The 16,748-nt window shown below is 40.4% G+C and overlaps 1 protein-coding gene across 3 annotated transcripts in view; it reads right to left on the bottom strand.

The window, feature by feature from the left end:
- MTTP (microsomal triglyceride transfer protein) overlaps positions 1 to 16,748 on the bottom strand; it is a 30,791-nt gene that overhangs the window by 7,605 nt on the left and 6,438 nt on the right. For all 3 annotated transcript variants that reach the window (XM_053976427.1, XM_053976428.1, XM_053976429.1), the window contains 13 exons: positions 14,732 to 14,919; positions 14,023 to 14,166; positions 11,881 to 11,988; positions 11,012 to 11,128; positions 9,844 to 9,983; positions 8,822 to 8,972; positions 5,370 to 5,527; positions 4,336 to 4,504; positions 3,666 to 3,773; positions 2,553 to 2,765; positions 1,326 to 1,537; positions 619 to 716; positions 396 to 517 (listed from right to left, as the gene is read on the bottom strand). In XM_053976427.1, the coding sequence (XP_053832402.1) occupies positions 396 to 517; positions 619 to 716; positions 1,326 to 1,537; positions 2,553 to 2,765; positions 3,666 to 3,773; positions 4,336 to 4,504; positions 5,370 to 5,527; positions 8,822 to 8,972; positions 9,844 to 9,983; positions 11,012 to 11,128; positions 11,881 to 11,988; positions 14,023 to 14,166; positions 14,732 to 14,919 (1,928 nt within the window). The remainder of the gene's footprint in view (positions 1 to 395; positions 518 to 618; positions 717 to 1,325; positions 1,538 to 2,552; positions 2,766 to 3,665; positions 3,774 to 4,335; positions 4,505 to 5,369; positions 5,528 to 8,821; positions 8,973 to 9,843; positions 9,984 to 11,011; positions 11,129 to 11,880; positions 11,989 to 14,022; positions 14,167 to 14,731; positions 14,920 to 16,748) is intronic.

The raw sequence follows: 16,748 nt of genomic DNA, 5'->3' as shown, positions 1-16,748 counted from the left end.
AATATTAAGAAAAGTCTAAAACACAGATATTGAAATCTCTGTGATTTGTACTTTTGATCTACTCCTTGAATTTCCATTCTGAGACATACCCGAAGTGGGACCCGATTTTACAAACTCACAAAGCTTTTATTGATTACATCAGATAAAGCAGCATAGGCTTTACGTAGACACAGACCACGATGTATCATGAAGAACAAAACACTTGTTGCTTTGTTTATGGCAAACATATGCCACATTGTGGGGTTTTCCCCTGTTATTTGTTTTCCCTTGTTATTGGCTTCTTCTCTGCCCAGTGCAGCAAACCTTATGGTCTTAAGCATTAGTTGAATTGATTTAGAAGCTGTAAGAAAAGGAGCACATACTGGCTAAGTTATTATGTACAGTGTGGCAGTTACCTGGATGGCATGAAGTTCAGTGCTTCTGTCGAAAACACGGATGTTCATATTACTTCTCCGTAAAATGCCAGAGCCAGAGTAGAGGATGTCGAGGCTGTATGTGGATGACACATCAGGACCACCTTAATTAAAAAAGAAAGAAGGTACCTGTGACTACACTAGTGGATTAATGAAATGTTTGGGAATACAAAGAGGGTTCAAAGGCAGTCTCATGGTAACATACGAGTGATATATCCAGTGTAGGCAGAGGAAGAGCCCATCTTGGAGAAGCGATCATAGTTATGGGCACGCATGTCCTTCAGAACTTGCCGAACTGTTTTGCTGTGGGATTTCAAAACAAACAAACAAAACCATTTTTGAGATACAAAAATGTTACAGTACCAAATGTATTACTTTTTGGTAGAAAGATCAAATTTGAGAGAGGGTGAATCTCCCAGTAGGAAAGAGAGTCTTCAAAACCCTTACCTTTTCCCACTAAAAATCTGCCCTAACCTGGAGTCTCTCTTTCAATTTCAGGTACTCCCTGCAGTCATAGGAAGAAAGGCAAGCAAAGGTCTTGCTTGAAAATTAATTGTTTTAAGAAGAAGATATATATTGATTATTTTTGTTCTCAGACTGTGATGTTTAAAATTTTTCCACATCACTGGTTCTGAAAATATAAAAGCAAGGGACCCATTGAGAGAAGTAAGATCAACAGAAGACATTTTTCACAGTAATGCAAGTCAGATGCCCAATTATTTTTTGTACTTGTGAAATGTGAATACCTATTAAAATAATTATATTGAAATTAAGAGATTTATTCTGAAATAACAATACAAGGGACATAAAAATAAGATATCCTTTTATATTGTCCTTAAGTTTTAGTAATTAATGAGAACCTGTGTGTTCTTTGTAAGAAGGCTGTATTTATTTACACTGAACTTAATGTACCTTGAAGGCATTTCAAAGCGCAGTATATCTTGGATCATGGAGAGCATGTACTTGTTCATTTCCATAGGCAGTTCCCCAATGGAGAGCAGGATGTTTTTCACTTCCATGTAGGATGGGTTACTGTTTAAGATGATGGCAGCTGCTGTGGTTCTCACTGTCTTTTCGTGGACTTTGCGAGTCTGGTGGTATATCCTGTTCATTGTTTCCTTCACCTGGTCAGGAAACACATTATTCACTCAGTGCTCATGCAGATGACTGGGCAAAATACAGGTCAGAATCTCATTTATAATGTCAGCTTAAGTTTGCTTAGTTAACTCCATAGCTAAGGCTAATACATAAGGATATATTTTCAGCATCATATTTTTCATGGTCCTTTTGGAATGTTGAGACATGTATAGCTCAGTGACCACAAGGACAAGTGGGACATCTGTTATGTTCTCTCAGCCACAGACCAAATACAGCCTTACACACTCATTTTCAAAGCAGGGCTGTAAATAAGTAGCAGCACTAAGAACAAATGTGGCAGAGGTAAGACAGAGATTTTCTTGACTGTTAAGGAAACAAGTACTTTAAAAACCAAGAATCTTGTTATTTTAATTTTCTAGATAGTGCCTGTGATGGCGTGTCCCTGAGAAGACTGTGACACATCTTCGTTACATGGGAGTCTGTGGAAAGCCACGTAGTCCCACTGAATGGCCTCCAACATGCTCATTGCAGAGCAGCACCCTGACAGCCCTCAATCCTAATGGCCAGCAGCAGGTATGAAATGGAATGCAAGGTAATGCAGCAGAGGCAGGATCTCTTGTCCCACTATTTTCTATGTCTTTTCCAATTCTTGGAGGCTGCAGGCTAAAATGCAGCTATTTTACCCTTCTCTTACTTTGTGTGCTCTCCCTGTGTGAAAGCACAAGAAAGAACAGGGGGTGCACAGGTGCCCAAGTGCTCCCTCTGGCGAGCAGAGCCCGGTTTCCCCGCAGACTGGATGTCACCTTTGGTGGCTGTGTGTGCCCTGGAGCTGAGGGCTGACTAGCACGTGTCCACCAGTCCATTCCTTGTCTTCAGCATATTGACTGCACTACACAGCTTGGTGCCATCAGCAAACTTACTGAGATTGTACTCAACCTCACTATCCATGTTGCTGATGACAAGAAATGAACTCTGTTGATTCACCCTTTATTTTTAATACAGTCTCTTGCACTTCTTCTCTTGGGCAGTATATTTTCTTACCTCCTTGGTGAGAAAAGAGGGATCGTATCTCTGTAAGACAGTGGCAGCAAGGCTGCTGATGGGCCCTTCCCCTGACTCAGCATACTTCAGAAGCACTGGAATTGCTTCGGGAAGGAGCGCGTTCTTCAGTGCCAGCAGGTACATCTGCACATTGTCATCTTTCTTGGCCTTCTCCAGTCTATTTAGAATCAACCTTTTGGCTTCCACAACCGCCTAAGAAAATCAACAGCACATTAAATGGTGATCATAAACCTCCCTTTTTCCCCTTGCAGGAGTAGAAGGAGCAGGGCTGTGTTCTGGCATGTTTTTGTGGCACAGGGTTAGCAAAGGTTTCATTTGTACGTTGATGCCTTCCTTCAAGCATAACCAAAGTGACTGCAGCCAGTGACACCTGATCCAAAGTTTTATCACTTGCCAGCTGTTCCTGACCTGTTTCAGGTACTTCACAGGTTTTCCTTGTGGGGCCAAGAAGTCCCCACAAAAAAAGGCAAGGGAAGTGTTCTTCAGTGCCTCATAATATAATGTTATAAAACTACTTGGCAATTAACAAGGAAAATTAAAAGGCCCTGTTCAGGTAATTAAAAGGGCTCTGTATCTTTTCAGCGGTGTGCTGCAGTGCTGAACAACACAGATCCAGCAGCCTTGTCTGATCATTCTCATCCTCTAACACCAGCATCTACTTAGTTCATGCTCAGAGCAAAAGCCTTCCTCCTTCTCTGTGTGTTTGGGGCACAGTTGAGTACTTGAATCAATGAATTTTCTTCACAGAGGTGAAATAACCTAAGGTGATTGCAAATAATAAACAGATCCTGAGTTTGCCAGTGTTTCTCTGAGGATATGCAAAGCTTTTGGACAAGGCAGCACAAGCACTGCTTCTGCTGACAGGTTTAGCCATAGAAATGGGAAGAGACAAGATTAAAGCCCAAATCTGACAAAGTAGAAGTCATTATAAAAAAAAATACAATCCTCTATCAAACATAGGAGTTCATGGACTTAAATTAAGTGGGGAATCTGCTTCCCATGTCTGTCATGCTCTCCCAGTAACATCACCAGGGATCAGTCCCATTGTGTTGCAGGCCAGAATTTGGGCAGCAGTGACCATCAGATACTCACTGGCAGCTTGCAGCCTTCCCTGTCACACAGCTTTCTAATGAGCGCTCCCATGACAATGACAAGAGTTTCTCTGATTTCTTGACTGGCGACATCCCCCTTGAACTTCTCCTGTCATGCAAAAGCAAAGCTGTTTAGTGTCTCAGTGTAAACATGAAAGCCACACTGCTGTGGGTTCAATAGGCTCCGTCACTTTCTTTGAACATTAATGCAATGCAAGGGCAGTGATTATCACAATGGCCAGGGCCCAGGCTAAGCACAGCACAGCTCTATCATTACATATATATTACATATAATAACTCAGTGCCATTTTCACCTTTAGTTATATTCAGTGTCTCAAGTAGATTCATTTGGGGAAAAAAACGGGATTTACAATTCTGATTACAGGACTTGTATAAGGCAACAATCAAACAATCCTCAAATTATTTTCCTAACATTCATTTTCAAGTAATGGATTTTGGAAATATTTTACAAAGTAAACAGACTTTCAGTCTGGACCTAGGAATGTTTGTTGTTTGCAGGCTCTATGTTAATAGCACACTTATTGGAAACCCTGGAAGGCATAAAGAAAGGAAAATTTGAAACAGCAACAGCTGTTTCTTCTCTTCCCCTTTGACTGGGATGAGGCATAAGAGTATTAGCTCTGTTGTATTTGTTTTGTCCTTGGGCTTACAGTTAATGATTTCAGGAGTGTTTCACTGGGGCGAGAAGCAAATCCACAGGCATACAGGAACCTCTCCTGCAGGATAAAAGTGCTTGCATCCTTAAAGTCAAGAAACTCCAGTACGGCCTCCAGTGATTCTGGGGTCTGAGCTGAGGTTACAGCATCCACTACCTGTGGACTACAAAGAAGTGCAAATTAAATGAACATATCATTGCAATGAACCAGTCAATACTGAAAAGACTTGGCTGCATATTGAGAGAAAGAAGCTAATGTACTGAAACAGCTCTTCATTGCAAGTAAGAGAATCTTTTACTCTTGTCGGAAAAAGTGTCCCTGAACTTTCACCTCAAAATGGTACACAAACTCATATCCATGGATAGTATTTGAATTTATGCAAATAGGAGACCAAAAAAAGTATTAAAAAACCCAACTATCACAAGTGTATTAAAGTTTACAGGAAAAGGTTGTACATATAAAGACGTGTTTTAGTACTGCATGTACAATAACACATAGAGAAAAGGCTTCTATGCTACCTGAGTGACTCTCAGGTTTATCTCCATTGCTAACAACTGCTACAATTTATTTGAAAGATTCCGACCATATGACTCAGAAATGCTTTTCAACTCTCAAGTTTCAGTGTGCATGCTGTTCACAACCAAACTCTAATACTGGGACAATTCCTAGGCATCAATGTTCCCCTTCTTTGTTGTATTTCCTATTGAAGGAAACAAATGGGAAGTCAATAGCAAGTTACAGAGTGTTTCAGAACAACCATTTGGTTTGAGAACCTTTGGCTAAACTACAAAGCATGTTGACCTTGCACTGTAGATCCAACCCTGGTGGCTGAAGGGTGTACTGAAAATTTATTATTATACAAGAAGAAACATAACTTCAAAAAAAATCCTTTTCCTGTAGACAGTACTGAACACTGGGTTTGCATTGCAAGGACATCACCAGTAGAACTCAATCTCTTTGTATGCAATTTGCCCTTCTGCATTTTTCAGTAACTTAAAACTTTTAAAAGTTTGTTCATGGTAACTTACAGAAATTCTTTATTTTCACTTTTAATAATTTTCAGTATCTCCTCTTTCGTAGCTTTTCTGATGTTCTGAATAAAGGACAAAAAGCTTTTTGCTGCTTCAGGTTTGGAAAGTTTGTCAGGATGCATTTGCTCTCTGATGCTCTGCCAGTGCTCAGAAAGCTGCAAAACAATTCATATTATGTCAAATCTTTCAGATTGTGGTTTCAGTTCTCAAAATCATAGTAAATAAATCCAGATATGTAGGCCAGCTGTTGCTCAAAGTATCTGAAATCCAACAGATTGATAATCCTTTAGCTCAGTATTAGGTAATTTATGATATCCCAGCACAAATATCTTAGAAATCTTTCTACAGCTGTCTCTCTTCCAACTCGTTAGTATTTTCCTGATGTTGTACATGACCTTAACTGCAATCTCTTTTGCAACAATAAAATTTATTTATACTGTAATTGGAATAAAGGGAATTCTTTTCTCTTGCAAATTTACTATGCTTTCTGGTGAATATGGTGTTTGCCTTATGTTCCCATTTTTCCTAAGTAGATTTTTTTAAAAAAAGGGAGATGCACAATCCCCAATTCACCAATTAATCATGTTTTCTGAGAAGATGGTAATTTTGGGTTAGTATAGAACAGGATTAAATGTCCAAGAAGTTATTCTCATTTTTTATTCATAAACTTTCACACAAAGGGATTTGTAGCTATTGTACAAAATGAAAGGTAAGATGGTGGTTGCTGTATTTATTCCCACACCACATTTTTACCTGAATGAGCCAACATGGCAGCAAAGCACTCATATCTGTCCTTCCAGATACACTCCCATAAGAAACTGGCGCCAGTATTTTGACCTTTCTTCTCTCCCTCGCCTTTGCCTCTGTTATCTCAAGTTATCGAGAACATTCCTTGATGAAAACTCAGCTGTTCTTTGCAGCAGTCTTTACTGCCATTTTCCTGAGTGGGAAATAACAGTAGCACCCATCTGACCTTCACTAAAATAGTTCCCCTCTCTGGATTTTGTGTTGGGCAATAGCACTTGAACCTGCTGGCAATTAGAAGTATCATTCATCAGTACAGAGTGCAACTTCTGTTGACTGTAACAAATAATAATTAGGCAACAATGATTGAGACATAGGATATTTCCTGTGGATTAATGACCAGCTGGGAGGAGCTCATGTTCTGAGGCACAGATGGGTCTTTTAACCTCAACTGGTAATTAGTGCCTAGCACCAAGGTCAGTGTTGCTATTATTAACTGAAATTGGACAAATATATAGGTCACTTTTATTTCCCCTGTTGAAGTTGCACCACAGTCCAGAAAAAAAACCCTCTAACCTCATTACTCCTATATCTTCTCCTGTGCAGAGCCCAGCTGTGTGGGCTGCTCTTAGTCAGTTTGGCCCATCCCCTAGAGACAAGCAAGGTGAGAGAGGCAAGCTGGAGCCATCTCAAGAAAAAGAGAGTGGAGACCAAGCCTTCCTTTTGGGGGTGCTCAGGAGCAGCTGCCATCTCCTGCAGTGACCATGGCATTAAAAACACTGTTCACAGTTGACTTTTCTGAGGGCCCTCATTCTCTTGATGTGAATGTCAGGCAGTTTGGATTTAATAACCCAAACATTCAGGCACAAGATCCACACTCTTCCACATGCCAACTCAGCATGGACACAGACCTCTGTTTCTCTGACAGAGATCAGAACAGAGGTCTTGTAAGCACTCTAGGAAAACTCCAGCCAAACCAAGAGGTTCTAAACCAATCAGGAGTTGATTTTGAATGTCAGTGCATGACAGCTGTTTACCAATGTACAAAAGGTGGCTGCACAAGACAGAACAAACCCACCTCACCTTCAGAAGGGGCAAGAATCTTTCCCCATATGAACCATGAGCATAAAAGAGTGTAAGATACATGAGCTCTTCTGAAAAAAGCATGCTTTATGTTGTCTAAACACAGAAATCTAGGTCTAATTTTAAGTGCAAACATTTGCCATAACCTCAGAGAAGCTAGTGCTGCTGTCTGGGAAATGAGGGTAGTAATGGTTATTTTATCAAATTCATAAAGATAGAGATAAGACCTGTTACAATTTAAAAAGGGCTTTGAGAATGTAAAACTCTAAGGCATAGCATGTCAGCAGGGCATTAATGTATACTATGAAATACAAGTACCATATGCTATGTTGCTGCTTTGGATACAGTGTTCTGTTTATAGAGCCCATCTTTTCATAGCAGTTACTGAAAAATACAGTGAGAAAGCAGACTTCATTCTCCTCGTGCCATTAGGTTTATAATGATATAGCTCAGTCCCCAGGCAGTGCTCTGGAATTATACACTGTGTTTGCTATCTTGGTCTGAAAAGTATAACTGTTATGACAAACTCAGTCCCAAGTGACAAATTGGTCAGCACAAACATCAGCAGGCAGAGAGTCAGGGAAAAAACACCTGCCCCTACTCTGTTTAGAATGCCTTCATATTCCCTGCTCAGAACTGCTCCAGCACACATGCAGCATAATTTCTATATTCCCCAAATATGTGGTTTTGGTCTTCTCTGTGGCTCCACAAGCATTAGACATGAAAAATTATTACAGTGTAATGCTACTTCCGATAGCAAAAGTTCCAATACAGGAACATATTTGTGCTCATAAGGAGTATCTCTGGAGGACTAAAATTATGTGTGCTAAATAGAAGCTATATCTTGCTTATCAACACCAGAGAATAATGATCCTTAAATTAATGCTCCCATTCATTCCTCAATGGTAATAGCATTAATACTGTTTGCTAACAGTCACTGTAGTAATCTATTTAGTTTATGATGAACATCATTGGTAAAACAAAACATGATGCATTTACAGTGCCATGCTCTTAGCCTTCAGATGTCTTAAATATAAAAAAGCAAGGCAATGTTTTTCCCAGGGAAAAATGATAACATTACCAGACTTCCCAAGAATACTAAAGCCCCATTCTATACTTGTAAAATACCTATAAAATCCTTTAAACAAAAGACTTCCTTGGGGTCAGGCAGTAAGAAGAGGTTAAATATACTACCAACAAATGCTTATCCTGCCTGAGGAATGGCTAATGAACTTGAATTCCTAGGAACAGTTCAGCTCCTCCACGACAGAACTGTTTACAAACACCAGTTGGCCATCTTAAAATTAATTTTCCATCCAGAGGAAATAAGCTTCTGCCAGCTCAAGGCTGGGATAAAACAACAGGGTGTTGCATTTTCTAGTGATCTGGAGAAATATTGCAGTCTTTAAAAGAGAGCAAAAAGGCTGGTACTTTTAGTGGTAGATCTTACAACACTCTTGTGGGGTGAGCACCATTGCAACACTTCCATACTCCCTACTCCAGGGTGTATTTTATACTGCTGTGCTGGACCTGTCCTAGTTCTGCTTGGACAGAAAATTTGCTTTCACACTTGTCCTGCTCAGCTAAGCAACCCGATGTCCAATGAACCTGTGTTTACTTACTGAAGGGCACTTTTTGCATTCGGATTTCACTGGCTCTGCTTCCAGGGGCATGGCAACATAACTGGGGTCCAAGGTCTTGATCACACCAGTGACTTGCTTTGCAGCGATCAGTCCCATCCCAGCTTGGACTGACTTCAGTTCCAGCCTCTGTCTGTACATCCACACAGTGAGGATACCATTAGAGCCCAACCATCAGCACAGAGATGCAGAAATCACACCAAGAGGAAACAAAAAAACCCTCCACAGACAAAAAACTATAGAATACAGACTGATTGAAGTCTTATTTTAAAATGTTCAGAACATGGCTAGTCTGTGGGGTTTTTAAGGTAACACAAATAGCTGATACCAGCACAATTACTGCTAGAGTTATGTGCAATAAAATACCTGTATGAGAGATTTTGTAAGCACAGATTTACAACACTTGATAAACAGCCTTCAGTACCCACATACATTCTGAAATGTTTCATATGTTTGCTCTTAAAAGATCTGGAAAGTGAGATTTTTGAATGTACCTTTTCTTTTAAATATCTACTGTTTCTGAGATGCCTGAATCATTTATCTTGTATGAGTATCTCCACACTTTCAGTGCTTTGGAGTCTGGAGTCTAACACAGATCTAGGTTTCACTGTTGTTTCCTTTCTTTGCAGTAGATTTTATTTTCCCTACTTCCAAACTCTCACATGCTGGAAATGGAAATCCATCAGAAGTATTTCTTGAGAAATGAGAAGACATAACACCTACAGCAGTAATGGGTAGATTGAAAGGGTTTGGCCAATTCCTGCTGTTTCCCATTAACTTCTTATGAATGCCATTCTTTATTATTCGCAGTGTGGTAGAACCCTTAACTGAAGTTCGACCTGGTACCTGGCACAGTTGGACCAGTATATGGATAAAAAAGAGACCTAAATCCTTACCTGGAGAGTTCACAGCCTTAGATCTCAATTCTATAAGACCTACATATTTAGCCTGACTTGAACCCCTAGTCCTGCTACCATCAATGACAGTCCAATTGCCCAACTTACTTTGAAACTATTTTGGCACCTGTTCTTCGTCGGTAATTCACAACGAAAACGAAATTTTCTTCTGCCTTAATGGATTTAATGAAACTGTCTTCCAGCACATAAACTGTAGCAGATGTGGCTTTTGTACTGACATCCAAGATCTGAAAATAATTTTAAAATAAAACAGAAAGAGGGCTATTCAACAAACAGGAAAAGAGCCCGTCATTCCAAATGAGGGCAAGACTTGTAATGAAGTAGAGCTACATGAGGAAGGTGCATATAGACTGGCATCTCAAATTAAGCCTATGAACCAGGTTTTCAAGTATTCCCTCTGCAGTAAGAAGTCACTCACTTCCACAATATGTGTTTCAAATTCAGTATGTAAGACGGTAAAAGACAGCAGGAGCAGGGCAGGAAGCTATGGAGCAGGCTGCAACTGAGAAAACACCCAGTACTACATTTAGTTTAAGATATGCTTTAAGTAAGACAAGAATCTTTTCGAGAGAAATGTCTTGTAAATGAGATTGTCATGCTGACACTCAGATCAAACAAAATGGCTGGCTTTGCTTCTTGTTTTGTAAACAAGATGATGTCTTTGTGGTAAGTGTGAAAATTGGGAACCCAGTCATAGTGTTAAAGCAGTTTTATTAAGAGAGTGTGTGCTGTCTTTGTACTTCCGTGAGCTGAGAAAGGTCAGTTTCTGATGCAGAGAATCCTAGTGCCTTCAGCAGGTGTCCAGCCTGCCCTCAGTAGTGACTACTCAGAAAGACATTTACTAACAGTGGAGGACCACTAGGGCTGTAGTAGGGCTTCAGTTACCTCTATGGCACATCTCCTGTATTACATCTGTGCATTAGGGAAGTCTTTGACCTTCCAGGAAACAATGGAGCCTAAGCAGGCTCGATTCAGGAGTCAGAATCTTGCCTGGCATTTACAGCAGATGGTGAAAAGGTTGCTATTATCACTATGACTGCATCTGTATCAGCTGAGCCTAAGTGGTTTACACCACAGGAAGAATCCATTCCCTGTTCTCTCCATGAGAACTACATATGACATTTGGGCTAGTAAAATTCACGTATAGAATTTGCTTTCTCTAATGCAAGAAGGACTTCTGAGAAGATAAGTAGTAGCTGCTAAGAATATATTTTAAATAGAAAGAATATATTTTATTTTGTTAAAGAAATCATACCCGGCTGTGGCTGGTAAATCTTTTCTTTTCTATTTCACAGGAGTCCAGGTCTTTTATTTTAGTCACTTGATCTTGCCGCACGTGGTAAGTAGTACTGCATTTCCCAGAAATGTCCACCTTGGAAAAGAGAGTTAGGTTAGGACAATTTCTTTAACTTATCTTTGCGACCCCCCAACACCTTCCAAAGATGAAGCATTTTCTCTACTGTTGGAATCCTGTACCTGAGATGCTGCACTGCTTGGGTTTATTTAACAGTTTTGAGGATGTCAGTGGTTCTAACTATCTGCTTTGGATTGGCAGGGGTACTGTTCATTAGATGGCTAGGAAGAAAAGTAACAATGGTTGTTTAAACAAAATAATTAGGAAATACCAAGCAGCTCACATTATACTCACAAATTTGAGTTAAATTCAAGCTTTGTTCAGGGGGACAGGTTTAGAAATTTAACAATGGAAGGCAACTTAAGTGGATGCAGCTAAATCAGTGCTGACTTTGTGTGGGCACTTGGATTTAGAATGGGACTCCACTGAATTGAATTTATGAATCAATCAGCTTTAAAGTATAGCAGCATAATCACTTTTATAGTGACCTGGTTTAAGGTGGTTTATTACCAAATTGTGCTAAATTTATAAAGGCATTTTAAATCAAATGAATTGCACTACTTTATGCTAATTGCAAGAATTTGATTTGTGTCACCAAATATTCAGAAGACTGTCTTTATGTCCCTGACCTCATATGTGATCAAAGGACTGATTTCTATCACAGTTCACTCTTTCTGAAGTCAGCAGGAGCCACAGGTCTGCCTTTCAGAGCAGATCAGGCTCTGCCTCTTCCTCAGGTAATGATAATCTTGCCTGATAGAGCATCATACCTCACGAGAAGAGCCAGAGTGCAGCTGTAGCTGGAAAAGGCTAGCCAGACCTCTCTTAATGTTCTGAGTAAAACCAGGTTCATTTTGATATGAGTAGAAGGTTTTGACCTGTAGGAATAGGGGGGGGGAAAGTATATAAAAAGCATTCAAAAGTGTACAACAAATCTTGTTAAATTAGAAAGGAATAGTGAGGATCCACTCTAGAAAAACTACCTTTATTTTTTTTTCTCATTAGGAAGTTGAATTTGGATCTGTTATTTGCTTATTTTGAGCAAACTGCGGAGCCTCAGGGCCTGAAAATAACAGTACAAACACATTTTGGCCTTCAGCTGAACCTAAGTACAGTTTCAGTGCAGTGAGCATCTCTCCTCCTGGAATTAGAGAGAATTTAGATGGGAAATGGGAAACTTTTCATAATTTTACAGGCAACTCATTTTTCTGCATAATCCTCAGGTAATCACTCCCCACAGGGGCATAATATCTGTTGCACTTTAATCACAGGTTACAAAAACTCAGGATGAATCATAGATAAATCACAGATAGAATTACTTCAATGACGTGTCAAACATATCACCTTTGCACTTCATGGGTCAACTATTGTGCTTGAGCCTCTCCTCTGGTAACAAGACTTTGCACCTCCACTTTGCATTCAAGGTGCTTTAAAAGTGCCCCTTTATCTGGAACTGTAAGTACAATCAGTGTATTATCTTGGGGTAACCCTGAAAAGTGAAATTACTGTGCCAGGGATGAAATTGTCATACCACAAAGAAATCATAAAAGGAGTGTATAGACCCTACCACCTGAGAAAAAGCCCAAGTTCTTAATACTACATCTGAGCCTCAGCATGTGAAAGTGTGCAATGTATGAGGAGCAGATGCATTCTGAACGTGTTCTTCTGGTACCTCTGTTCTCATGTAGGGATGTGTACGGTTCACAGCCAGCGCTGTCCTGTTTCTTTTTATGTTGTGTAAAAGTGATGACAAGGCTGAGTCTGAAAGTTACTGAGCAGGTCTGATAGCAGCTGCAATTCAGCAGGCTGAGCTGGCGGCCAGGGTATGTGCTCAGTGCCTATTTACAGCAGGAGGTAAAGATCCTGCTGGGATAGAGTGTCACAGCCCTCACTCTGCTCTGCAGATGGGAAAAGGGAGTGTGACCTTCAACCTTCCTCCTGTCTCACAGCCCCTCTGCCCATGCCCCACCTGCTGAGCATTGCTTGGGCTGCAGAGGGGAAAATGGGGCTCTTGGCCTAATGCCACAAGCAACAGGAGGGTGAAGGACCAGGGGCAGGAGGCAGGAGCAGCCATGGCTCAAGCCTCAAGCCTCACCACTCCCTGGCCTAAAGAGTAGGCTGAGTACAAGGGCAGCTTTCATAAGCAGCTCTGCAGGGAAAAAGAGAGTGATATGGATGTACTTGAATCTCCTTCTCAGAGACAGTGTGTCAGAGAAATGGGGACACTGAGAGCTACAAATGGACATGGGTGATCCTGTGCTGGGACAGTGCTTTGGTGTTCTCTCAGGGCAGGATATAAACCCAGGCACATGTTGAGACACATCTGCTCTCTGACCCCTCTCTTCTGATTTTTGGAGACAGTCTCCCAGTGGGGGAAAAACATGTAAGGCTGCAGCTCTTTCAGCGTTAAGCTCATTAACTTGGCACCATTGAAACTGCAGGTGACACAGAAGTAAATAAGAAAGCCAAACAGCTGGGAAAAGCAATCCTGGCAAAATACTTGATAAGGGTTTAAAGTGATTAATACTGTTCCTCACAGACTCAGTAGAACATCCCTCATGAAAAATTGTATCTTCTTTTTTGCCTTCAGATCTTGGACAAAATCCTGCCCTTGCTGAAGTCAACAGCACAAATCCCACACAGCAATTGTGCATATATCCACACGTGTACCTATCTCTGTGGACAATCTGCTTTTACTTCCCCATTGTGTGGTGCTCTCAACACACAATAGGCTTGGGCTAGAAGATAAATTACAGTCTGTTCTAAACTACTCTATTTCATGCAGAATGATAGGACACAATGGCTTATTAAAAACACTGAGTGAATAGTGAACTGATAAATTCTTCAAGTCTGTTACGAAAGTTATGTGTCCTGTTTCCTTAGGGACTGAATTTTAAAAGACAGGATCTTACTTTTCCACGGACTAGCTCAATCAATATAGGCCTCTGTAAAGCCTCCAGATACTCTTTCCCGATGATCTTCTCTGTGCTTTTTCCTTTGAAGATGTTTTTAGCAGCTGGACGTTCATTCACATTTTCAACCTGAACATCTTTCATCTAGCAAAGTAAAAGCAGAGAAAATTAATGTAGAGAGCAGTGTAGAATTGGCCTGGAGTAGACTAGATAGACTAAATCACATAATAAATGTTCTTTATTTCTGCATTTCTGGTTCTGATTATTAATCTTCCATGATTACTATGTCAAAGTTTACAAAAGAAGCCAGTACTCTCCACTGGGGAAATAAGTGCCAGAAAATCCCACCAGAAAGCTAAGTACCAAACCCAGATTCTATTTAGAAATATTTGCAGCTACAACTGAGGACAACATATGGCCCCTGGGGTAAGCACTTGCACAACAGTTGTTTGAAGCTATAGGTGCTATATGAAGCAATTTCTAAATACAGGAGATATTCTGAAGTTCAGGCTTATGATGTTAGACTGATACTTGTGAAATCTTATTCTATAGGAATTAGATCATCAAAGCAGCTGGGTTTAGTTGATGAGACTGGAGAATAAAAGGTTTAGCTTGTGTTCTGAAAGTGAGTTCTCTGAGATTAGGTTAGCAGCTAGGTAAGTGCAGAAAAGATTGTGTATGTTTTAAGTTGTCTGATGGCAATAATTACCGTAATTTTGACCAGCTGGTTATCATCATTGTCAGGATTTCTCCATAAGAGGTTGACATCCACACCAGAAGAAATCCGATATCCTGCACTTCTCTGCAGTGATGCTTTCACCCGATCAACATAGACTTCAGCTGAGTAAGCAAACTTATATAGCTTGTCATTATTTAGGCTTGGCCCAGTAGTGTGCCCTGTTTGGAAAGCAAAAACAAACAGCATTTTAGAATTTACTAACTCACATAATCTACCATTTTCTCTAAGAAACCTTTAGAAAAATTTAAAATTTAATTACAAACAAAAGATTTATGGGACTGATCCTGCTACTCTTGATCACAGAGGCTGTCTCACTGAAGCAGCTGGGGTTTTTTGTGATTAAGTTGACACCGATCATACATATTTAAATAAGAAAGGTGACAGAATCCTTTGTTCTAGCTCTTTAAGACTGTCAGCTATGTTAGTATTACAAATTAATCCAAAATTATTTGCAACTCAAAATACAGTTAATAATCACGCAATTTGTGTGGTTAGCAATGTGAAATGCACTGATGTGATCCGTTGGAGCTAAATCATTCTCTGCATCTCTTGAATGTTTATTGGGAATCTTTCCATTGAGAGTCTTGCCCAAGGGTGACATGAAGTTGATGAAAACATTACGAATATATTTTTTAGATAAAATAATTAAGCTCTTGTTCTTTCAACTAAATTACTGTCCCCCTAGCTCTGTCTCTGCTGTTAATTTATGTATTCTAAGGAATGTAAAAGGGAAGAGAAGGGAAAATAAGCTGGCTGTACATTAAGTGCTCTTAACATCCTCAAAGCAAACACACACAGAGTGACCTTAGGTGCTATCTGTAAGCAGCACAGCACCAGCCTCACACACCCAAATGCTGCACCATTGAATGCACTGGCAATTTCTTCATGGAGTTCAGGAGGTACAGAGCAGAAACAAGTTCACAACAGAGTTAATCTAAGAAACACAAAGTGCTATCCTCAGGGAGATGCATTTCAGTCTTATGACAAGTGCAGGGAAGGGCAGGGGAAAGAAGAAAAATTTCTCACAACATCTCAGAAAAATTCTTAAGCATGCTGTAATGGAATTAGTGTCTTCAAAGTCCCCTGCAGAGATTCATCAGGCTATCCTGATTTATGTTATATCCTTCTGTTTCATCTGACTCACTTAAATAAATTTCAAATCACTGCATTGATAGAAAGGAAAATCAGTCTTATTTCACTTTAATATTTTAAAGCCCATTTAGGTGGGTGCACGGGGTAGTTCCATCCTGGCTGGATGGATACATTCTGCAGTTCTTAAAGAGTCCAAGACCCCTGCTTCATTAAGACTTTGCTCACATCATCCCCCTGTTCACTCAGATACCATGGCAGTGGATTAAGGTCAGCTTCAAAGAACCTTTCCCTGAGCAAGATGGACACTCCAGCAAGTTTAATCTGCAAGTTGTGTAAGCTGGCAAAGTTACAGAACTAAATAGACTTTATGCCAGCTGGGGATGTGGTGCAGCAAGTCTGGTGATCCCAGTGGGCTCAGCCTGTTCACATGAGAGGCCAAAGCTGTAACTATTGATTGTTTCCCAGGGAGGTTGAAGGTTTCATGTTGGCACAATGGGGCTTGGCTGCTTTTGTATATCTTGTGTGTCTGTTTCAAAACAAAGTCACCAAGAGGCATGCAACCCTTCCTGGAGGTTTACTGTGAATTTCCGAGCCAATTTCCTTCCCTAATTCCCTCCTTTGAAGCTACCTTACCCTTGAGAGCAGAGGGTGCTCAGTGCCTGCTCAGAGGTGGCTATGCCTTTCAGGGACACCCAAGGTTCCCTGCAGTCCCTTGGAACCAGTTGCTTCCTAGTTCAAAATGTCCTTAATTTGCAGCAGAAACTGCAGTGCAAAGGACTTATTATTGGCTGAGATTTTAGGAATACCACCCACTAGGTGCATTCTAAACACAGTCCCATCTAAAGGAAAAAAGTAGGGGAACAGCACATCCAAGAGAAATTATCGGGGTGCCCAG

This window comes from Vidua macroura, chromosome 4 (genome assembly GCF_024509145.1).
Source record: "Vidua macroura isolate BioBank_ID:100142 chromosome 4, ASM2450914v1, whole genome shotgun sequence".
Classification (NCBI taxonomy): domain Eukaryota; kingdom Metazoa; phylum Chordata; class Aves; order Passeriformes; family Viduidae; genus Vidua; species Vidua macroura.
This window is presented reverse-complemented; position numbering and strand designations above follow the sequence as displayed.